The sequence below is a fragment of the Mustela nigripes genome, chromosome 6, assembly GCF_022355385.1.
Source record: "Mustela nigripes isolate SB6536 chromosome 6, MUSNIG.SB6536, whole genome shotgun sequence".
Lineage (NCBI taxonomy): Eukaryota > Metazoa > Chordata > Mammalia > Carnivora > Mustelidae > Mustela > Mustela nigripes.
The window spans coordinates 36411931-36436307 of record NC_081562.1 but is presented as its reverse complement, the minus strand read 5'-3'; the positions used below and the strand labels follow the sequence as shown (position 1 = coordinate 36436307).

At 37.0% G+C, this 24377-nt stretch overlaps 1 protein-coding gene and 1 long non-coding RNA gene across 3 annotated transcripts in view; both read left to right on the top strand.

Annotated features, from left to right (window-relative positions):
* METTL25 (methyltransferase like 25) overlaps window positions 1-808 on the top strand; it is a 126315-nt gene extending 125507 nt beyond the window's left edge. The window contains exon 12 of the mRNA XM_059402388.1: window positions 567-808. Coding sequence (XP_059258371.1) covers window positions 567-659 — 93 coding nt within the window. The 3' untranslated portion in view covers window positions 660-808. The remainder of the gene's footprint in view (window positions 1-566) is intronic.
* Window positions 809-11637: 10829 nt separating this feature from the next.
* On the top strand, window positions 11638-22507 carry LOC132020545 (uncharacterized). 2 transcript variants are annotated; one of them, XR_009405022.1, is made up of 4 exons: window positions 11638-12024; window positions 15367-15436; window positions 17546-17650; window positions 18753-22507. It is a non-coding gene; the product is annotated as an uncharacterized LOC132020545 (long non-coding RNA). The 2 variants fall into 2 exon arrangements; XR_009405021.1 differs by having other exon boundaries at window positions 17543-17650.
* Window positions 22508-24377: the final 1870 nt, after the last annotated feature.

The following is a 24377-nucleotide window of genomic DNA, read 5'->3' as shown; positions in this document are numbered from 1 at the left end:
GTAATGTTTATGTTAGAAATTTTAAATGAAGAATAAAAAATTTTAAAATAATTTCACCTTTCAGCATTAACTTAAATTTTTGATGTTTTCTAGTGCCTTTCTCTAATATATATATATATATATATATATATATATATATGCTACACATATATGTATGAGCACACTATGCCTGCTTTAATTAAAATTGGAATCAAATTATAAGTATAGTTTTGTGTATAATTTGTTTCATTTATTCAAAAAATTTCCAGCTCATTAAATATACTACAGAAGCTGGATAATGTTTCATCATATAATAATTTGTTTCAGTAATACCTAAAATTTTTTTTGCCCACTTCATTTTTCACAATTGCAGCAAAGAGTAACCTTGTAGTTCACTAGCTATATACCTCTTTATTTCCACAGAGGTGAAATTATAAATGTTAATTCCATTCAACAAAGAATAATTTTCTTTTATATAATTTATCTTTTATGTTCTTTTTTTTAATATTACAGTATATAGTCTGACTTATCTTTCATTCTTATCTTCAACAAATTTCTATGTATTTAAATCACTTATCAATTTGCAGGAAGATATTGCATGGGTTGCACTTGTGAAGTTGTTTGATCCTGTGAAATCTCCCAGATGTTATGCTATTATTGCCCTGAAGAAGCAGCAATGATTTCAGTTGAAGCAAGGTATTAGATGTATCTGTTTGTGGAGCCTATCCCTAATTTTGCTCTTCTGAACATTTGTGTTGTGTTATGTAAATATTTGAAAAACATTGCTCTATATTTTAAATAAACAATAAAATACTAGCTAACAACAGAATACCATAATCTATTTTTCTATTGTCAAGGCATACATTAATAAAATAAAAACTCATGGAAATCTTAAAAAAGGATTGACCCACATTCCTGAATTAGTTTATCAGTAGGACATTGTAATCTGACATTTGTTTTCTGTTCTATATTTGAGACTTTAGATATTTGCTGCATACCACATTTTGACTTTTACTGACTTAAAAATTTTTATTGACAGGAATGATAGAGGTGTATATATAATAAAATTAGTTGGTGCAGAAGATCTTTTGCATTTTCCTCTAGATTTTAGAAGGATTTTCCATGTTATCCAGAGGGAAAAATCCACATTTAAAGGGGAAAAAAAAAAAAACACCCAGGAACCAGAAGTGCTTTCTAGGTGTGTTTTAATCTAAGTTACGTGAGGAAATATTTTGTGCCCTTAAAGGAATATACATCTTATGAGATCATCACTTTCAGGATTCTTGAAGCTGTTTATCTTACTAAAATCAAGGGCTGGATTGCACTTAATGGAATTACCTTGTGCTCTGTAGAAAGCCAGTCTGAGAAAAGCAGGAGTGAAGGAAAGAAGGCCTGTGCTATGCGTGGTATGGTGCAGCTTCCTTTCATCTGCAGAAATCTTGAGGTTTCTAATATAGAGAGATATATAGAAGAGATGGACAGTTGTGGGGGGAAAAGCTTCCTTGATGCTCAGCAAAAGACTATGAAAATTCTTCCAGCAGAAGTAGCTACTGTCTTAAATTTTAGAGTCTATCCACAGATGAAAAGAGTAACTTTTGCTTTGGGTTGTGATACTGAGTTTGCAGCCAGTATATATGTGAATGATCAGGTACTTTGTATAGCTAACACAATACTGGGGAAATTAACCACTTTTAAGCTTATTATGGAAAATTTCAAATGTGTTCAGAAGTGAAGAATCCAGTGAATCCCCATGTACTCATCACCAACTTCAGTAATGACCGACTTTTTACCAATCTTCTTTCATCTGTACACTTACAAGCAAGCGTGCACACACTCATATTTGCCACCCCAGGCCCCACTCGCAGATATGCAAAATTTTGAACTTTTCCCCTGATGACCAAATATTTATATAACATTATTTTCTCCTTATAATAAAGAAAAAAAAAACTTCATATATGTAAAGCCCTGCTTAGTATAGAGAAGTGACTTCCAGCTGTTTCAAAACCAAGGAAACTTTTTAGTAACTTCCCCGTGTCTTAAAACATTAGAAAGTACATTTACCAATTAATGCTTTCTGTTTTTATTAGAGACATTTGTGTGACTCAAGCTAATCCACATGAGATAACCTCAGATCACACTGAGATTATAATATTTCAGCAAAAAAACAAAGAAATATAATATTTTGATAGGACTGTCGCTTTATAAGTATCAATCCCCATTGCAATGTTTGTAGACTCTCATCTCATAAAAACTGCTGTAGGAGAACTCATTTACAGTTGAGCTAAGGAATGTGGGGTACTGGCAGGAGCATAAGTCTTGACAGTTACATTCTAACTGGGCTACAGCAAGACTCTTAATATGGCAGAGCCTCATTTGTAAAGTGGGCTTCACTTAGTTTTCGTTTTGGAAACATTTACTGAATGATTAGCATGTGTCAGAGGTTATGCTCAGCCCTGGCAGCATGGAGGTAAACAAGACATGCTCCTGTTCTTAAAGAGCTCACAGTCTAGTGAGGAAGACAACAAAATTACTAATTACTATAATCAGTACTATAATTATTGCATAGGGCAGAGAGGGTCAGGACATGGGATCCTTTATGGTATCTTCAAAGGTAGACTTCAGGGACAAATAGATTCAGTAATATTAGTAGCATAGTTTAGATTCATGTGTAAGCCACTTTAGTATTCAGTATGCCCCTATTTCTCATCTGTAAAAGGAACCTAAGAATAGAACTCATTTATAAGGTTGTTATGAGGATTAAAGGAATAAATATGTTTTTGAACTACCCCAAAATATTCTCGGGGAATCTGTTAATAAAGCAAAATTAAGTTTATTAGAACTCTCTGTAGTATTAAAGGATTCTGCCTTGACAGTTTCTGAAGGTGAAGTCAGGAAACGATATTTACAGGATTATAAAGTCTGGGCTCAAGTGGTTTAAAAAAGGTGGCTCTTTTCAGGTGGGGACTAAACCACAGTTTGGAAAAGTTCATGACAATAGTGGGGTTTTTTTGTTTTTTTGTTTTTGTTTTTTAAGATTTTATTTATTTGTCAGAGAGAGAGTGAGAGTGAGCATAGGCAGACAGAGTGGCAGGCAGAGTCAGCAGGAGAAGCAGGCTCCCCGCGGAGCAAGGAGCCCGATGTGGGACTCGATCCCAGCCGAAGGCAGCTGCTCAACCAACTGAGCCACCCAGGCATCCCCATGACAATACTTTTATGATTGGTATCTATAGCAAGGGAAAGGTCTTGAAGAAGTCTTTATAAGCAAACTGTTACTTGAGAAGTGAGCTTTTTGCTAAGGTGAGCAGATTGTCCAAGATAAATAAATATATGAGTTTTTCTAGAAACAATGAAGTTATTTATTGGCTTACAGTCTTAACTTTCCTGGGCAAAGTTTTTCTTTTCTTTTTTTTTCTTTTAATTTAATTCTATTTTTTTTTCAGTGTTCCAAGATTGTTTACGCACCACACCCAGTGCTCCATGCAGTACGTGCCCTCCTTCATCCCTACCACCAGGCTCACCTAACTCCCCACTCCCCTCCCCTCCAGAACCCTCACTTTGTTTCTCAGAGCTCACAGTCTCATGGCTCGTCTCCCCCTCTGAACGTTTTTCTTTAACAAACAAATCACGTTGGTATAGGTGGTCTCAGTTCTTAGACCCCTGAGCTCTGTCAGATTAATGCAGATGGTTGCAGTTCTCAATGTAAAGCAATTAATCTTGGTACATACATATATTAAGCACATAGTGTAGGATGGTAGACTACATCTAGATATATCAGTAATTCTATTAAATAAAAACTGAATGCTTCAATTATAAAACAAAAAGATTGACTTACTGGAAAAAGAGTGCCCAATAACATGTTAGTTAGAAGAAACAGAACTAAAACAAGGGTACAAAAAGTTCAAAAGTAATAGAAAAGGCATATTTGCAGATATTCATCAAAAGGAAAATGTATGAATGAAAAGTAGATATTAGTTAATGTCAGGCAAAAAAAATTCTTGACTATAAAGAGAAATCCTTCATAATGAAAAAGCTTCAGTTTGCCAGGAAATATAATAATTATAAGTTGTCATGTAATTAATAACACAATCTCAATATATAAAACAAAAATTAACTATAAAAGAAATAAATCTACAATCATGCTGGGAATATTTTCATGCTCCCATCTATCTTAGGATAAAAGCAAACGAAATCATAAAGATGCGAGATTTGAACAATGAAAAAAGTAAAACTGACCTGATGGACAAATACAATACACTGTTCACAACCACTACATCATTTTTTTCAAGTACACGTGGAATTTTTTTTTTTAAATGACCATGTTCTGGGCTTTGAGATAAATTTTAATAAATTTTCAAAAAATGGAAATTATAGCTTCTGACCCACAATGCACTTAAGCTTAAAAAAATTGTTTTAAATCTAAGTAGAAAATTCCCATATGCTTTAAACTTAAGAATTATACATGTAAACAACTTTGGAGTCTCAGAAGAAATCACAGTGGAAGTCAGAGAATATTTTGAGTAATAATGAAAATAACAATTATAATGGTAACACTGCACATCAAAACTTGTGAGATGAGCTAAACCATAACATAAGAAAACATTAGCTTTGAACACATATTAGAAAAGGAAGAGACTAAAAATCAAAATATTATTAGTGAAAGAAATGCACAGAGATGATTAACACCTTCAAAAATTGGTTCTTAGGGGCACCTGGGTGGCTCAGTGGGTTAAGCCGCTGCCTTCGGCTCGGGTCATGATCTCGGGGTCCCGGGATCGAGTCCCGCATCGGGCTCTCTGCTCGGCGGGGAGCCTGCTTCCTCCTCTCTCTCTCTCTGCCTCTCTGCCTACTTGTGATCTCTGTCTGTCAAATAAATAAATAAAATCTTAAAAAAAAAAAAAAGAATTATCCTTAATATGTTAAAAAAAAAAATTGGTTCTTAGATACTAATAAATCTCATACAACTCTGGCAAGACTAATCATTAAAAAGATAAACATACAGGGGCGCCTGGGTGGCTCAGTTGGTTGAGCAACTGCCTTCGGCTCAGGTCACGGTCCTGGAGTCCCGGGATCGAGTCCCACATCGGGCTCCCAGCTCCATGGGGAGTCTGCTTCTCCCTCTGACCTTCTCGTCTCTCATGTTCTCTCTCACTGTCTCTCTCTCAAATAAATAAATAAAATCTTAAAAAAAAAAAAGATAAACATACAAATAATCAGTATCAGGAGTATAAAAGGGAACATGCTGGGTTGCCTGGGTGGCTCAGTGGGTTAAAGTCTCTGCCTTTGGCTCCAGTCATGATCTCAGGGTCCTGGGATGGAGCCCCACTTTGGGCTCTCTGCTCAGTAGGGAACCTGCTCCCCCCCCCCGCCCCCTACTGCTCTGCCTCCTTGTGATCTCTCTCTGTTAAATAAATAAATAAAATCTTTAAAAAAATAAAAATTTTTAAAAAAGGGGACATGCCAAGAAATTTGCCAATATATATATGACAATAAATGCATGAAACGGAAAATGTTTTCAAAGAAGCACAGTATGCCAAAACCGCCTCAAGAAGGAAAATAAAATATGAATATTCATACAACTATTAAGTCGAATCTACAGTTAATCTTTTATTAATTTCCCACATCTCAATAAAACTACTTTGTAGATGTGGCACAAAATTCAGTCAACCACTGTCTGTTTGCAATACTATGACTAAGACTATTCTAGACACTATAGGTTGGGAAGAAAGATTCATAGAACTAGACTATGACAGTTCCTAATCTTAAGGAGTTTATAATATAGTCATTGAAACACATATAATAGGCATATGGAAGAGTTAAGATTTAGATAATGATATTTGGGAAGGGAAAAAAGTATGTACATAAACACATAGTCCTTTACTCTGAACTACCTTTGTCCTAAACTGTTCACTTCTGTTCCATTCTCCTCTTTAATTATAGGTTCCTTTAGGTTTTTTCTAAATGTGTTCAGTAGAATGGCTTATTTTCAGGTAGGAGGACTGTTTAAGAAATAACCTGCTATGTGAAATATTTGCTTTGCTAACCTGTGACCAAAGGAACTGAAAGTCTCCAAACCTCCCCAGATGGTTTGTACTTGGCCAGTGATGCTACTGGCTGCATGAACGGGGATTTATTAGTTGATGTATTTATCTCAATGGATTGCCTCATTAAGTTTGCAGATGTTCTGTCAGTGGAAGACCTTTAAAAAAATTATGCTGTTTTTATTAGAGTTTTCCAATGCACAATCCAGAATAAGAGAGTTAACACATTTCAGCACAGAACAAAGTAGCATGTATTTAAATCTCGTGGGAGGAGAAGCCTTTAACTTGTACTCAGACAGTTATGATTGAACATGTTGAATTTGAGAAAAAAAAAGTATACAAATTCCAACCTAAAATTCACCATTTGGTCAACGTGGGACTTGGTGTGCATTAGCTAATCATGTTGAACTAAGTGCACATATATTCTGAGTTAGCTCCCCTCTCAGGAAAGAATCCAGTCTTCTATTACTGCTACAACTCTTTAAGCAAAAGACTGACTCAATGATGGTTTTCCGTCAAGCAAAGTATACTCAAATAATGTGTTTCAGGGGAAAGAAAACAATTCCAGATACCATTTGATTATAACAACAAACATCTCTGTATTCCGGTGACTTCAGAATATCTCTAATTTTAATAGACAGTATAGCTGCAGGTAAACCTCTATGAATAAAGGCATACAAAGAGACTTTAAATCATGAAAAAATTAAGTGTTGTATTTCTACTTAAGCTAACTTAGAAGAACAGAACTAAAAATAATATTGAAGGCAAAGAGATTTACTTTTAACGTATATTGGAATGCGAAATATCTTTCTGTGTATATAAACTGTTCCCTTTAAGGCTCCAAAACTATTCACATTACCAGTTTGTGCTAGGTTCAAGAAACCATCCCTGAAGTGCCCATTTCACTGTACTGAGGAATGATATTTAGACTTTTTGAGGGTCAACATTTAGAGTATAGATATTGAAACTACTGCAAGGTAAATTATTTTCTCAGTTACCTTTGCTCTCATTGATAGCAAATACTGTTGTTTGTCTTGAAAATAAACAGATTTGAAATTCTTTTAAAATATGCTTCATATTTTAGATCTTTAGCACAGTTTTGATATCTACTTTTGTTGATGAGATTATTGGTAATATGTTTTCATTCTAATAAATTGGTCGCACATGCCTGGAGAAGAAAGGATTTCGTTAAAATTATTACTGTTAATAGCATTATTTCTACCTTTAAGATTAATGAAACCAGTAAATTCAACCAAGATCTTCTTAACCATTCTTTTATTATGAAAATTAAAATTAAATCTTATGGGGTTTTGTTAAGTGAATAAAGCAATGTTACAGAGCCTCTGAAGGTCATAGATCATAGTTGTCTCATGGAGTGACATTGTATGCACATTTATGTCTTGATTTTTAGATTCCAACCTCTCTGTTGTACAGAGATGCAAATGCATAAGGAGGATAGGATACCTGTTTGTTGGCCAGGTGAGAAGGGCCATCTTTGAAAGATAGGAAACAGAAGACCAAATTTCTATAGCTTTACAAAGAACAGAGTATGTGTGTTTCTCATCAAGTAAGACATTAGAAAATCCAACAAAACTTCATTGAACATCTTTAGAACAACAAAGTAGTTCAATAACACGCATTAGGGATATAGATCCTTAATAATCATAACCGTAATATACATCCACGGAGCAAGCAGTAATACTTCAGAATGGTTCACCCATTCCTCATTCACTCCAGGAATTATTATCCTGAAAGCATAGTGATTTTTTTTTTAAGATTTTATTTATTTGACAGACACCGAGAGAGGGAACACAAGCAAGAGGACTGTGAGAGGGATAAACAGGCTTCCTGCTAAGCAAGGAGCCCAACTCAGGACCGTTGGATCATGACTTGAGCCCAAGGCAGACGCTTAGCCGACTGAGCCGCCCAGGCACCCCAACCATAGTTATTTGAATGCCCAATATCTGCTTAAAGACCACTCTTTTATTTTTTACATTTGTCTACCTTTGTGGTCTCCCAAGTTTTTGTGAGCCAAAGAATTAAGGTCTAGTACCATATTGAAGACTATACAAATAAAGCAAATAGAAAAAAAATGTAGATATGTTTTCTATAAAAATGTGTTCTCGGGGTGCCTGGGCGGCTCATTGGGTTAAAGCCTCTGCTTTCGGCTCGGGTCATGATCCCAGGGTACTGGGATTGAGCCCTCATTGGGCTCTCTGCTCAGCAGGGAGCCTGCTTCCTCCTCTCTCTCTGCCTGCCTCTCTGCCTACTTGTAATCTCCGTTTGTCAAATAAATAAATAAAATATTTTTTAAAAAATGTGTTCTCATAGGAAATATAAGAGCTATTTCAGCTCACTGTTTGCAGGTTTAAAAAAATAATTCAATAATAAGAACCCATTGACATTCGAAATAAGGTATTCATCTTTACTGCTTTGGGTACTATATCTCATACTTAGTTTTTATTGTCTCATAAGTATATGATAAGGTATAAACAGAACTTTGTAATTTAAAATTAAAAGTTGCATTGTGAGGCCACTTTTGAAAAACTTGAACACAAATAATAGTGGTTAATTATAAGTTAGGAAGCTCTGGGACGCCTGGTTGGCTCAGTTGGTTAAGCGTCTGTCTCCAGCCCAGGTCATGATCCCAAGGTCCTGGAAATGATTCCCACATGAGGCTCCTTGTTCAGCGGGGAACCTGCTTCTCCTTCTGCCTGCCCCCCTCCCTCATTCTGACAAATAAATAAATTAAATATTTTTAAAAAATAAGAAGATCAATGAAAACCAGTAGGTTTCCTGCCGAAGACATTAACTTTAATTTTATTTTAATTAAATCTTAAATTACTAAGAACAAACCTAAAGACAATTGCTGATTATTAAATACAAAATACCCTGGCATTTTACATATCATATATAAAAGGGTCATGAAAAGAATCAGAGAAGGGGTTTTATAAAGAGATCTGTTTATAAATCAAATTTCTAAAGTGGCCATCCAAACGGATGTGCACACATCATAATGTTAAGGCAATAACATTCCCAAAAGCCGGTGAAAACAGAGCAATGAATAAAGGCTTCAATGAAAGAATTACAGGGTGTGTTTCTTAGTAACCGATACTGATCTTCTGACCCCCAGAGTGATTAAAAAAAAAAAAATTGGAGTCCACTCCATGATGTACTTCCCTGTCCAAAGATTAGTTACCAGCTATAGATAATATATGGAAAGCAAAGATTAAGCAGGAAATTTCCTTCATTCCTTATTTTTCTCAAGTAAACCAAGCTTAGAGCTTATTACTCAAAAATGCAATCCATGAACCAACAGTATCAGCATCACCTGGGAGCTTCTTATAATACAGGACCTCAGTCCCTACCCCAAGTCTACTCAGAATGGGCATCTTAAGGGGACCTCCAAGTGTTTATCGTTTGATAAGTCAGTCTTTTTTTTTTTTTAAAGATTTTATTTATTTATTTGACAGAGAGAAATCACAAGTAGATGGAGAGGCAGGCAGAGAGAGAGAGAGGGAGGGAAGCAGGCTCCCCGCCGAGCAGAGAGCCCAATGTGGGACTCGATCCCAGGACCCTGAGATCATGACCTGAGCCGAAGGCAGCGGCTTAACCCACTGAGCCACCCAGGCGCCCCGATAAGTCAGTCTTAAAATGGTTCCTCTGAGATAGTTTTATGCCCAAGAACATGGAATACCCTGCCAGGCTCTGTAGTGTCTATGCATTCCATCCCAGGGTTGGGGAAAATGCAAATCCTAAGGGTACTCACAACCTTGCCCTAAATGGACCTACATCTTGGCTTATGCTCAAGCGGTCTGTATCTAAGAAGGTTAGATCCCCCTTTCTTCATCACTGCCGAAGAATAAAGACAAAGGAAACCATATTTTCACAACCCCCCCCCCACCTTTAGCTAATGTTCTTTAACGGGAATTACTCCAAAAGGGCTTGTTAATAAATTTGGGGTTTTGAGTTGTGGGTTTTTTGCAACCACTTTTTTTGAATAGTTGTATCTTTTAATTGCAATGTAAAAGATTTAATGTGGAAGTAAATTTTAAGAATATGAAAATATTCTGTATTTTATCTATATATTTCTCAAAACTCTTAACTTCTAAAAAATTTATATAGCAACTATGAACAGCTCTTCAAAAGGCCATTATATCTTTTGGTGGACATTCCTGTGCTGTGCTTCTACTGTTTATCTCTGTTTATGGTATCTTTTCACCCATGAGATCTTTTCATATTAATAAAGATAGCAAACCTTTGGGATTGAAATTTGCACAGAATTAAAGAAGTCAAGATACAGTGAATCTATTGAGGCAAACAAATCAGGTTCTTGGGCTGAAGTTCAAGTTGCCTTAACACACAAGCTGTCATTTTTACAAATCCATGAAAAATGAGTGAGGAATCTGGCAGTTAAATAATTTGGTCATGCTATTTAAAGCTCTACTTTTTTCTTTTATTGTTAAAGAGAAGTGAAGAAAATATACTTAAATTTCTCATATTCCCACTATCGAGTAGTTATTTTCAGTTGGTCCAAATGCATACATTGTTTATATTTCCCTTAGTAGTCAATATACCCTTCTGTATTTTGCCTCTTTTACCTAATATTGTATAAGAAGCATTTTCCCATGATTCTACACTGCCTTCATAATGATCATTTTTAATGATTTCATAAAAGTCCAATAATGAGATATATTCTGTTTACCCATCATTTTATTGTTAGACTTTTAGGTAGTTTCTAGGTTCTTGAATAGTCTCCAGCCTAGATATTTGTACATAAAATACAAGGAAGCATAGGCAAGCAATCTGTGAATGACTTGACAAATCAATTAAGATAACAAGTCTTCTACATAAATGTGCCAATAAGTTTAATTCAAACATACCCTCCAAAAATGCACAAATGGCCAGTCACGAAATAAAAAAAAAAATACAAAGAACTTTCTTATGTACTCCATATGATTTTAAAAAATAATCTTAATTTATTCTTGGTTGCAAACTTTTTCTCTGGACCAAAGAAACCACCTCCAACCCAGTAAATGCTAACAGCGTATAGTTTAACCGAAAGTATGAACAGACACAGAAGGCCAATTTAAACAGATGTCATAATCAAAAAAATATTTACTCCACTTACATGTATAGTTAATAGATGTCAAAATGGCCAGCTTGACAGGAAGAGAAGAATTCAGTTATAGATTAAATCGAATCTCCCCAGAAGTTCCATTTTTACTGGCCTCATATTCAGTCCAAAGGTGTTGCATAAGCCCCTTCTTGGCAAGCAGGAATACATCATCAATTTCCTTGACAGTTTTGAAAGTCTACTATTCAAATTGCTCTTTCACCATCCCAGTCTCCATGGAAGGTTCCAATATGTTAACATAATTCCAGATTCACTATTCTCAAATGTGCTGGCATCTGAGCAGCTCTCTCTGAAGGAGTCTTCTTGAGTGGCCAGATCTGTTTAAAAAATTTTAGAGGTGACTCCAACTTTATATTTCTCTTACATACATAACATTTATAGAGTATCATTGGCAACTACTCAATTTTTAAAAGGTTTTTTAAACTCCAAATGACATGATGGGTTAAAATAATAATGCCAAGTAAATATTTATTGAGTGCCTATGCCGTGCTAGGTGCTGTTCTAAGTACTTTATTAACTTATTCAATCCTCACAATAATCCTAAGAGGAAGGGACTATATTATTTCTGCTGCTGTACTGCAGAGGAAATTCAGATACAAAGAGGTCAAGCAACTTACTCCAGGGAGGAGGACGCAGGAAGAAAGCTATGAAACTGTAAAGGCATGATTCAGATCCCGGTGTTCAGGCTTGAGAGTCTAACTACCTAACCACTACAGCAGCTATTCTACCACCTGATCATTTGAGGGTCTTCTGTGTTGGTCTTCTTCCATTTTTTCAGTTTCCTCTTGAGAAAAGCAAGATATTGGTGGATGCATAATCCTCTAGACCTCAAGCAGTTGATGATTTCTTGGCTGTCCTGCCTCTAAATGGGTAGGTATCATAGTCTGCCAATCAGAACTCTTTTTGCAAATGGCTAGAATAATATTTGGGGTGTTTCAGTACTAAAGTGAAAGAAAATATGTGTGCAACTAAAACAATATGTAAAGTAATTTTGAGTTTTCTGTCTGAAATAATAATGGATAATTTTTTGGGTTTTGGTACTAGAAAATTAAAGCTGAGACTTCAAGTCATTTTTCCCAAAATTACCTAGCTAAAACTTGGAGATACTAAACTATAAAGTAAATCGACAATTGTGATTACTATTTACTCAGTGGCATACTTGGAACAAAGACAAGGTCATTGTCAACATCCTCTCTCCTAACATGTAGCTGACTCCCACTTCTTTAGCAGTGACCACCTTCAGCCCACTTTAGTGTTCCTGGTTTTCTTTAAAAACAAAGGGGCATCTGGGGAGTACGTTCAGTTAAGCATCCAATTCTTGATTTCGTCTCAGGTCATGATCTCAGAGTCCTGAGAAAAAGCCCCATGGCAGACTGTGCACTCAGCATGGAGTCTGCTTGACATTCTCCCTCCCTCCCCTCTACCTCTACCTCTACCTCTACCTCTCCACCTGCTCTTGCACATGCACACACATGCTCACTCTCTCACACACACAAATAAAATAAATCTTAAATAAAGCAAAACCAGTCATTAGATTTCCCTAGCTTTTTGACAACCTCCAATTCAAAACTGGATCCCATGGTTTTCAATCCTCTCTATAACAATGCAATATAGGCCTAAAGCTAAAACTCTACTTTATTGAGACAACCTACAGTTCCCGTGGAGTGCATTCCCTCAGCTGCAGTAAGTGAAATAAATCTAAGGTGAACTACAGGGATTTTTTTCCTACTCCTCTTTGGTCAATGGGTTGTAACAGTTGTCTAGGTTACTTAACTAGATGAAAAGCAGTGCTGAGGTACACTGAAGAGCAATATTTGGGAGAAAACTGACAATTCCATTTTTTGAATATGTTGAGTGTAGGGTGCTTTTGAGAAATTCAAACAATGTTAAAGAAGCGCTGGTGTGTAAGGGTCTATATGGAACAAAGGGAAGCATGAATACAAGTTTAGAAGTTATCAACTTATAGATGGAAATTGAAGCTCGGACAACAAGCATAGGGAAAGAAGAATGGGAAAAGTAGGACTGGATCTTCAATGATCACAGTACAAAGATTCTGTAGAGGAGGGTGAAGAACAAAGGAGGCTGAGAAAGCACATTCAGAGATAAATTAGAAAGACCAAAGAATATCATCACATGAACCACAGAAGATATTTCAGGGCCTATGGAGTGACCAGTGGTTGAAAGCATTTGAGAATCAAGTAAGAAGAGAATGGAAAAATTTCCTTTGGAGTTCACTGATATTATCCGTGAGAGGTTTTTCAGAATTTTGATGGAAGGAGAAGCCAGATTAAGTGGATAAAGAGTAAGTATGAGGTAAGCAAAGTGAAAGAAAGGTCTTCCAGAAGAAGGGGCAGTGTGGTAGTACTATAGACATTGGTTAAAAGGATGGGTTCTGTAGAGAAACTGATAAGAGTTCAAATTCTAGTTGTGTCCCTCACTAGCTGTATAACCTTGGTTAGGTTACGTAACTGATTTGTGGCTCATTTTTTTGGTCTGTCAACTGGGTTAGGGTAACAGACCACTTGGGGTTGTGAGAAAGAATAGATCAATTAACAAATCTTTGTAAATAGTAACCTCTCAATAAGGATTAGCAACAATTATTTCAAAAACATGAGACAGCATGCCCCTATAGGGGCCTGAAGGTAAATTTGATGTGAACAGTTGAGTATGGAGATAAGATCACAGAGAGGTTTGACAGGATCCTAGATCTAGAAGACCTTGAATGCCATGCTAAAGACGTACACTTCCTTTCACAGCATAAGGTTTCATTGAGGGAGTTTAAGAAAAGAGTGATGTGATTATATTTCTATTTTAGGAAAATCACTGTGACTATAGGCTAAAGGATGGATTGGAGTAGAATCTAGCAGGAGGAGAGGACAGCAGTTAGGAGCCCATTTCAGAAACCTAAATGAAAAGTGAAAATGCCTGGATTAATGCAGAGGAAGTAGAAATGGAAAATTTAAAAAAAAATGATAATCCAAGGGGTGAAATTATCATGTCTTCATTACTGATTGTGTATCATAGGTGAGGGAGAGAATGAAGTCTAAGATACTCACCCTTCACCCCCCCCCCCCCAGGTTTCTAGTTTGATTGGCTAGCTGAGTAGTATGGCCATTTACTGAGGAAGAAAGTCTAGGGTTGCTTAAGAATTAGGAGGGTTATTGTTCAGTTTGGGATATGCTGTGCAACACCCAAATGATAAAGATATCCAATATGCAACATAGACCCATAGGAAAGTTAGAGCTCAAGATCCATAAATGGTATTCTAAATTATGAGTATTCAAGTGGTTACTGAGGAAGAATATCGAGAGAGAGAAGAGTACTTGGGGGAAAAAAAATCAAAAAAATGCTTTTCAGAGAATTTATCTAAGAACATAGCATCAGTTGACAATAAACAAATGTTAAGCTTTAGGGAAGTTGGTGTATGATAAAAAAGATGATGGCATGGAGTAGTTGGTTTTCTGTAAAGAAGGATTTCCAGAAGGCCCCTGTGGAAAAGGACAGCAGCAGTGGGGAGAATGAGTGAGAAAGAGGAGGAACTCAGCGGTATAGACAGAAGAGCATGATGGGGCTAGCTGATGAGAGGTGCATGTATTTTGCTCATATGACAATGCAAAGATATGTAGTTCCAAGGTTTTGGTTATTCAGAAGCCATAAAGGCCTCTGATGGTCGCTTTCTGTGTATGATAATTATATTCCAGGCTTCTGATGGTCATATTCTGTGTATGATGTTATACACTTAGTTTGAGTCAAACCCTTTTTCCTTACCTTCTAGCTTGGTGAGCTCTACTCACATTTCATGACCCACCTCAAAAGCCACTTTCTCTGGAACTCTTCCCTAAGTGATCTTAGCAGGCTTAATTTTTCCTTCTCCTACACTTCCATAGTATATTAGTATACCTGTGTCATTGTAAGTAAAGCATTCCCACTCTACAGTGGAATTCAGAGACATGTACATGATTTTCCCAAGGTGACCAGGTTTTCTGGCTCCCAAGATCAGTACTATTTCATTCTATCACTGCTTCCCTTCTCCTCCAGGAATATGGAAGAACCTCATGACTACAAACTTTTAGCCACTACAGGAATTTGTTTGTTCATTTAGTTAAGAAAGTATATGTAAAGGCCTGTGTTAGATAAGGTTTGGAATGAAGGGGGAGAGACTTTGCAGAGTAGACTTCGGTGCCCTTTGCTAACCTCTTACCTTTCCTACAGATCACCAGCGTCATTTATCCTGACCTCCTTCCCACCGTCTCCTTTAAAGAGATCCTTTCTTTTTCTACAGGTAATTATTTTATCTGTGCTAGTAAGTCCTGACCCACAGTTCTACTCCAGAACAAAGGCAAATACCCAAAAAAATAAAATAGGTGTTCGAGAAGGGAAAAAAAAAAGGACAACTACCACTAGACTCAGTGTTCTGTATCAATATCACCCCTTTCTTTGCCCTTATATTATAAAGTTTGAGATTAAGATCCTGACTGAGGGGAAGCCACAACTCTATGTCTCCACTTCCTGCCTTTATTCCTTGCCAACTCAGAGCAAACAGATACCTCTTTGCCATTCCAGCAACTGACCAGTGGCCTAGCTGGCATCCATATCATTAGATCCAAAGGACTCTTTCTTTACCATGCTTTGGTATCTGCCATTGTTGAGGATTCTCATCTTTTTTTTTTTTTAAAGATTTTATTTATTTATTTGACAGAGAGAAATTACAAGTACACTGAGAGGCAGGCAGAGAGAGAGAGAGGAGGAAGCAGGCTCCCCGCTGAGCAGAGAGCCCGATGTGGGACTCGATCCCAGGACCCTGAGATCATGACCTGAGCCGAAGGCAGCGGCTTAACCCACTGAGCCACCCAGGCGCCCATGAGGATTCTCATCTTTAAACTTTCTTAAACTATAGATGTTGTTCAGCTTCACCACGTTCTTTTCTTCTTGCCCATATCTTCTACCAAAAGGTGAACCTGGGCAACCGTATTTTATACTTAAGACCATACGTGATAGGAGTGAGAGTAGAGACCTGGTTAGGATAGCCTAGATCTCTGATTGTGATGTGGCTCAAAAAGAAGAGTTGCTGGGTGTGGTGCATAAACAATGAATTTTGGAACACGAAAAATAATTAAATAAAAAAATAGAAGAGTCAGACCTTTCAGATTATCTCTTAGGAATTTGGCATGGGAGCCGAAAGGTCATGATGTATAAAGAGATTCTGGAGGCAATGTTTGACCATGTGAAGCCAAAATTAAGAGGGTCAGAAACTGCAAATGAGCAGAGGAAGAGATCTCGAGAGAGAAGAGACAAAGCCAACACAGAGAGAAACAGGCCATAAGATTTAGGGAGGTAGAGGGAACATCTGACCCCCAAGAACTTGCTTCCCAGAAGCCAAAAGAGCCACTTTACTTGAGAGTTTTCTCCCATTGTTTGTCCCCTCCCAGCCTTCTTTGCAGACTGTTCTCTATTCATCCTTCAAATACTAGTTTTTTTCCTTTGAGGGCTCTGTCCTTGAGCCTTTTTCAATCTATATTCTTTCCAAGAAACATGGTCATGCTTTCAAAACTGCCTGAATCTGGTGATGCTCACTCAGATGTAATTGCTGGTCTAAATCCCCCTCCTGAATCTCTCTCCTGAGCTTTTAGCCATGTTTACCCAACTGCCTGATAGACATTGCCTTCCCCCATGGGTTTTCCCCTAGCACCTCCAAATCAACCTGTCTAAAATTAAACTTTCCTGTCAAAAGCACTTTTCCTCTGATACTCCTTTTCAGTGAAGGAAACTTGCCTCTGAAAACCAAAATCACCCTAGACTTCTCTCTTTCCAATCCATTTAAACATTAAGTCATTTTCATTCAATCTCTTTGTTTCTCTTCACTGCCTCTCCTCTCCAGTCCCACTGCTACTCTCTAAGTTCAGGGTCTCCTAAGTACCCTCCTGGTTTCCTTGGCATCAGTCCCCTACCCTTGCCTTTAACTCTTCTGTGGGTTTCCCATTTGCTTACGGGAGAATCCAAACTCTTTAGCTTGACATCCAAACCTTCCATGATGCTCTTCCTGGTTACTTCATCAGCATAATCTTTGGCTGCACTCCATCTAACCATAGTTTCAAAGTATCTAGACTTTCTGGGACTCCTGTAGTATCTCCAGTGTTGCCTCCATCTGGACTTTGCCCTCACTGATCCCTCCTAGGAAGGCTAACATCCCCAGTCAACACTTTTCTATGTTGTCCTTCAATATTTATGATGTTGCCTCCACATAAAAGTCACTGTCTTTTTTATGATGTCCCAACTTTGTACAGGTGAATATGACTTTATTGCACTTACCTTTAAAAATGTTTGTATTCCTCTGTCCATCCTAGAGGGGCGGAAAACCTGTCATTTTTACTGTTTGTCCTATGCCTAGCAGTGAACATGTTCAGAACATGCTGTGGAGAAAAGGGAGGAAATGAATACACTGATCCTCCATGGGAAAAAACTAGCCCCTTCCTCTGAGAGAAAAGAATAATGCCAGGTAAGTGAAGTCATGAAATTTTGTGGTCATAATTAAAAATGCCTACCAAAAATGAAAAAAAAAAAGTCCTCTCCTACACAAGAGCAAGAAAGGGCACCAATCTCTTCCTCAGAAAAGGTAATGTCACCTCAGTAACTGGAAGCAGAAACCTCTAAAAGGTAGGCAGTCTGTTTCCCGTAAGGATTACTACTGGGCAAGATGAAGCAGTTTCCCGGACTAAAGAGAAACCCTCAAAAATATAAAGATTTTACATCCACACTCTTACCTTCATGAGCTATCAGGGATATGAGGCTGGAATTTGCTCCATTTAGATCCTGATAAACAAAGTGAAAATGGAGCGCATCACAGAGAATGGTCCCAGTAGCCTGGCAGACAGAGGCAGGAAAGACTCTGTCACAGCTGATAACAACGTTGCTAAAGAGTCAATTAGTCCCTAATTAGCTGAGCAGCCCCTGCTGCTGCCCGGCTTGAGGACAGTTTAACTAGGGATGTTTCTTAGTAACAGTCTCTGTTTAGGATGTAATAAATGACTCATTCAATTCAGGATAGGAGAGGCTCTCGCTGCTCTAGACTGGGTCCCCTGGGGCTGAAGTGCTTAAAAAGGAGAGCTCAGGGCTCTAAGTCTATATTCGGGTGTCCCTACACTTTGCCCATGCTGTCTAAACACATGAGCATGTGCCACCCACCAGTGTGGGAGTGAAGGAAACGCTACAGCCTAGGAGACACACTAAAATAGCCTGGGGAGGGCACCCTGAAGAAGGCCCAGAAGATAGGGAGGGGCCCTTGCAAGAAGGGCTCAGCACTTAACGGCTTCTGGGGAAAGAAGGACCTGCGAAAAAGAACTCCTGCCTGTCCAGATACACTGGCAGTGCAAGCTGAGTATGCTAAGCAACAGTGGGAAGCTGTTTCGGCTTCTGCTTTGTGAGAAGCATGGTCTTCCTTGACACTTCGCGGAGGAGCTGGGGATAGGCAATGCGTCATTCCTCCCTTGGCCATTCTCCTGCCCCAGAGCTCCAAGCAGAGTGGAGTTGGATGCTTGCTCATGTTTCCTCTGTGTGACGTGGTCTCTTCCCGTTCTAGTTACTGCTTTCTTATTCTCCAGGTGTCCTCATGTGTGTCAGTGCCTGTGGGAGGCATTTGCTGATATTCTGCCCACACCTCCGCCACCACCCAAGTGAAGAGGAGGAACATCATCTAGCTCATTCCCACGTGCACTTATTAGGGCACAGAGACTGTAAATTGCATGCCTACTTCCTCATCTGCCTAGTGGAACCTAAGTTCCTCAAGGCAGGAACCATGTGATACACCTTTGAATCTCCAGATTTGGACCTACAACATTATCTAATCTCACAAGTTTAATAAAGGTTTATTGAACCTTTCTTAATAAGATGAAATACCATATATTATGGCAGCTCCTGGGTGGCTCAGTTAAAGCCTCTGCCTTCAGCTCAGGTCATGATCCCAGGGTCCTGGGATAGAGCCCCGAATCGGGTTCTCTGCTCAGTGGGAAGTCTGCCCCCCACCCATCCTCTGCCTGCCTCTCTGCTTACTTGTGATCTCTCCTCCCTCTGTCAAATAAATAAATAAATAAATAGAAATACAATATATTGTGATTATAGATAGTATAAGATGAAATAAGGCAGAGCTGGTAGTAATGCAATATTCTAAACTGTAGTAGTAAAGACCTTGTAATGGAAGACAGGCTAAGTAGTAGGTCTGTGAAATGGGAATACAGAGGGCCAATCGGAACCATTTCTGTGCCACAGACCCCTTTGGCTGTCTAGAAGTGACTTTGGGCCTCTTCTCAAACATTTTCTTTTGAAAATACATAATATGACATAATATGACAAAGGAAACCAATCATATTGAGATTATTACTAAAAGAATTTTTTTAAGTTATGATTTAATAGTACGTGTGTGTTTATTAACTCATTGAATAGAAAGATCACATAGCAGTTCTAAAATTCTAATTTTTAAGTGACCATAAATGTCAATAATATTTGAAGATATCAGCCATAACTGTAATGTGACATGGAAATATCTGTACCTTCTATTGGCAACAGTTGCAAGTACTACCAGTACTACTGAGGTTTGTTGTCCACATTTATAACTGACGGAAAGCCTAAATTACGATTAGCAGTTAGTAAGAATAAAGAACATTTTCTCCAAGATCCAAGATCACAGGTGCCCTGAATTCTATCTGTGGATCGCCTGGGCTTAGCAAACCCCCTGTCTGTGGAACACAGGGATGTAGAACACCTGGAGTAACTATCAGCTCTTTCATCTTCGGAGGAATGGCATCTTCTCAAATCAGTGCAGGCCTCTACCCATACTCTATAGTGAACGACTGTTTCAGAGGTACTTGGGTTCCGGAAGGATATCAATATTCACTTTATTTATATAAAATATAACAATTTACAAGACTTACTAGAAAACTCTGGTAATGACAGCAGGGTGACATTTGTTTAAACATAGTTTTATAGATGAATGGCACATCTAGGGAGCTCAGAAATCAGTGCATACCTGTTCAGTCAGTTGACTTTTGACAAAGCTGCCAAAGCAATTCAGTGGGTTTAAATACTTTTGTCAGCAAGTGTTGCAAACAACTGCATATCAGAATTAAAAAATTAAAAAAAAAAAAGCTTAACCCTTACCACATATCGCATACAAGTTACTTGAAATGGATCTTTGAGCTGAATGTAAAAAAAAAAAAAAACTACTAGAAGAAAACCTAGGAAAAAATATTTGTGACCTTTGGTTAAGGAAAGATTTCTTAAGCACCAAAAGCATGAACCATAAGTGAAGATACCACAAATAGGACTTAACAAATTTAAAATGTCTGACCTTCAAAAGACATTGTTAACAGTCCACAGATTGGTGAAAGAAAAAAAAAATTAGCAAAGCTCCTACCTGATAAAGAGCTTGTTTGCAGAATACATAAATCAACAAAAAATTCAGTAAAAAGAAAGACAAAAGATTTGAACAAATATTTCACAAAGGAAGATATACAAATGGCAATGAACATATGCAAAAGTATTCATCTTTAATCATTTTTAATGATTTTTTAAATGATTCATTTTTACTCATTAAAAGCACAAGGAGACAGGGAAATACCACTATACCACCTTTCAAATGACAAAAATTAAAAGGATTGATAATATTGCTAGACCCCCACATAAAACAATGAGAGCTGTGAAGATTGCTCATGGAAATGCAAATACTACACTTATGTTGGAAAACAGTTTAGCAGATATTTATAAGGTTAAACATGTACTTATCATATGACCCAACAATTCCACTCCTAGATATTTACCCAAGAGAAATGGAACCTATGTCCACACAGCAGATGTTAATAGTTGCTTTATTCTTGTAGCTGCAAGTCTATCACCAGCAAAATGGGTAAAATTATTGTGATATATTCATACAGTGGAATATTTCTCAGCAACAAGCAATGAACTACATGCACGTGCAACAACATGGATGGATTTCAAAAGCATTACACCAAGTGGCTAAGTGAAATAAGACAGACACAACAGATTACATTCTGTATGGTTCCATTTATATGACATTCTAGAAAAGAGACAGAAAACAGATCCATCACTGGTTGCCAGTGGGCTGTGGGTAAAGGAAGGGATCATCTACAAAAGGGTATAAGGGAACATTTTGGGGTGATGAAAATGTCCCATATGTTAATTTGGGTAGCGAATGCATGATTTGTATGTTTGTCAAATTAATTAAACAGTACACTTAAAAAGGGTGAATATTTTTGCATGTAAATAATTGTATCTTCATAAAACTTGACTCTTTATAAAATTCTAAAGTTTTATCAGAGAGACATTATAAATGATATTTTGTTACTAGAGCTAACTTGTCCTTTCAGAGAATTTAGTCTTAGGATTTTCTCCCAAAAGGAAAGGCATTTGTGCATACTCTACAGAGAGGAACAGATGCATTGGCTCAGTGTCTTACTGAGTTTGTATGCTATTTGGAAATTGGATTGCTTTGACAAATTACTTGCTAGCCAGGAAAAGCATTAAGGGATTATTTGTCCACCATGATTTCAAATTTTTCCCTAATGATAAAATCATTTGAAACAAAAGGCGGCAGCCAAAGTAGTTTTACTCAGGGAGGTAGTATTTCATACATAGACATGTAAGAAACAATATAAACAAGAAAAGGAGATGTACTCTAATTTTTAAATTTTTAAAGTTACTTTAAGTGTTATGAATAACAGCAGCAAACAATTTCAATCCTAAAAAGCACATATTTTAGATTTCCTTATAAACGCTTCTCAACTTAAAGACTTGAAATTACATATAAATGTGGATGTTTAAACTTCACTTTGCAATTTGAATCTTTACTTCTCAGGCCACTTTAATACCTTCTTAATGCTGTTTGAGGATACTGTTGGATTATATCAATGTTTTTACTTGTTTATGTGCTTTAATGTTTTCCTACTGTGCTAGAGAATATTTTGCTTTAATAGCATTCTATGTATTTCAAGAATTTCTTTGGAAGTGAGTGATGTGTCTTTCAATAAAGCAAAGAGAAGCTTCAAAATCTTCATAAAAGCAATGTCCTTTGGGGGCGCCTGGGTAGCTCAGTAGGCTAAAGCCTCTGCCTTCAGCTCAGGTCATGATCTCAGGGTCCTGGAGCCCCCAGCCCCTACATTGGGCTCCCTGCTCAGCAGGGAGCCTGCCTCTTCCTCTCTCTGCCTGCCTCTCTGCCTACGTGTGATCTCTGTCAAATAAATAAATAAAATCTGAAAAAAAAAAATGTCCTTTGTTTACTTATTAATAGAAGAGTAACATTATCTGCCTTATCCAAAATAATTTTTTTCATTCATAGGTCATAGAATGAAGAACAGACCACCACTTATTTTAAATGAGTTTCTATGTAACTGCCAAAATAAATGAATTAACTTTTACCTTCAGGTCTTGTACTGTCGTAATGTTAGTTGTTTTCATGAACCGGTGATAATTTATTTTATTTTTTCACTCAGTTTTGCCAGAAAGGCCAAACTACCTTCAAATATTTCTCATTTTTTTCCGGAGATATGTTTGATCTCCAAGTAAGTTTTTACTGTGTTTACATGATGTCTGTTGTGTTGTATATCTAGGTCTGCTGCTAATAAACTAGCTGCCAGCCACATGGGCTTATTCAAATTAGTTAAAATGAAAAGTTGCATTTCTCAGTCACACTAAACAAATTTCATGTGATCAATAGCCATATGTCGTTTGTGGCTATCCTATTGGAGGGCACAGATATGTAATATTTCCATCATTGCCATAGTTCTTTTGGATAGAGGTGGTCTAAATCAAGGTCAGGAAACATTTTTCTTGAAGGACCAAATAGTAAATATTTTAGAATTTATGGACCAACAAGCAAAACTGAGGCTACTATTTAGGTACTTAAATAACCATTTGAAAAATAGATCCACCTAAAGATAGAAGAAAAAAATAAGCATTCTGTATTTGAAGGCTGTAGAAAGCAGGCAACAAGCTGTATTTGAACCATAGTTTGCCCACCCCTGGTGCAGACCTTTCAGTCCTTGATTCATTAAGCACACCTTTATTGAGCACATCTGTGGTTTAAGCACTGGGGTACATATTAAGCGAAGTGTAGTGAACAAGAAAATGTAGTGCCACATCTTATGGAGTTCAGAACATAACAGGAAAAGCACTTTAACAAAAATTGCACAATTCATCAATTATTATAATTTAACAAATAAAATGAAAAGATGAACAGGGTGTTACGAAAGGAAGTAACAGTGGACCCTAAACCTGTGTGAAAGATTAACTTGATTCTAAAAATTATAAATTATCTGCCACTAATATTAATCTGTAATATATGGCAACTGCTATTTATTATAGACTTTCTAGTTGACCCATGTGAGAAAGATGCTATAAAGGATCTAGCTAGTATTTCTAAATGGATTTATGTTTAAATATATGATATTCCTATCTACTGTCTGTTTAATATATGTGAAGTAATAGTACATCTAAAAATTATATTTGCTAAAATAACATTTATTGATGTTTGACATTTTATTTTCCTCTATTAGAATCTTTTATAAGAATAAAAGTGTATAAATTAAATGCTATTTTGTGGCCACAAAAACTTTTGTGACAAATTAACTACTAAAATGGCTCCAATTTCCTATTGTTTATAATCAAAAGTCAAATTGGGGCCGTCATTAAACAAAACAATGCAATGCCACTTTTAAGTTTTTTTTAGAACATATCCTTTTTCCCCATATTTGAGAACTCAGAATACAAATCAGCAAAGCAAAATAAAATAAAAATATATGCTCTACCATCTTTCCATATATAGGCAGTGTTCCAAGATTTTATTGGCTTTTCTGAGCCTTTTATTGTACTTTGCAGTTGATATAAATGTGGCCTCTTTTATTGTGGTGTCAAGAACTTTATATAAATCTAACTCTTTAACCACTGAGCATGTGAGAGAGCCCTGAGTGAGAAGAAGCCGTTCTAACTTGAGCACACCCCTCGACGGACAAATAGGCCAAGCTGAAGTGGTTTAGAGATTACATCATGTGCCACATACCTGCTCTGTTTCAATCAATAAACCCTAGACTATGAAATATGACTAGTTATACATTGAGATGAGGATGAAATAAAGGGAATGAATTATTTTTGAAGGTCTTGACATTGCATTTAATACTTCAGTTTCACGTAATTAACAAGCCCAGAAACAAATCATTCTG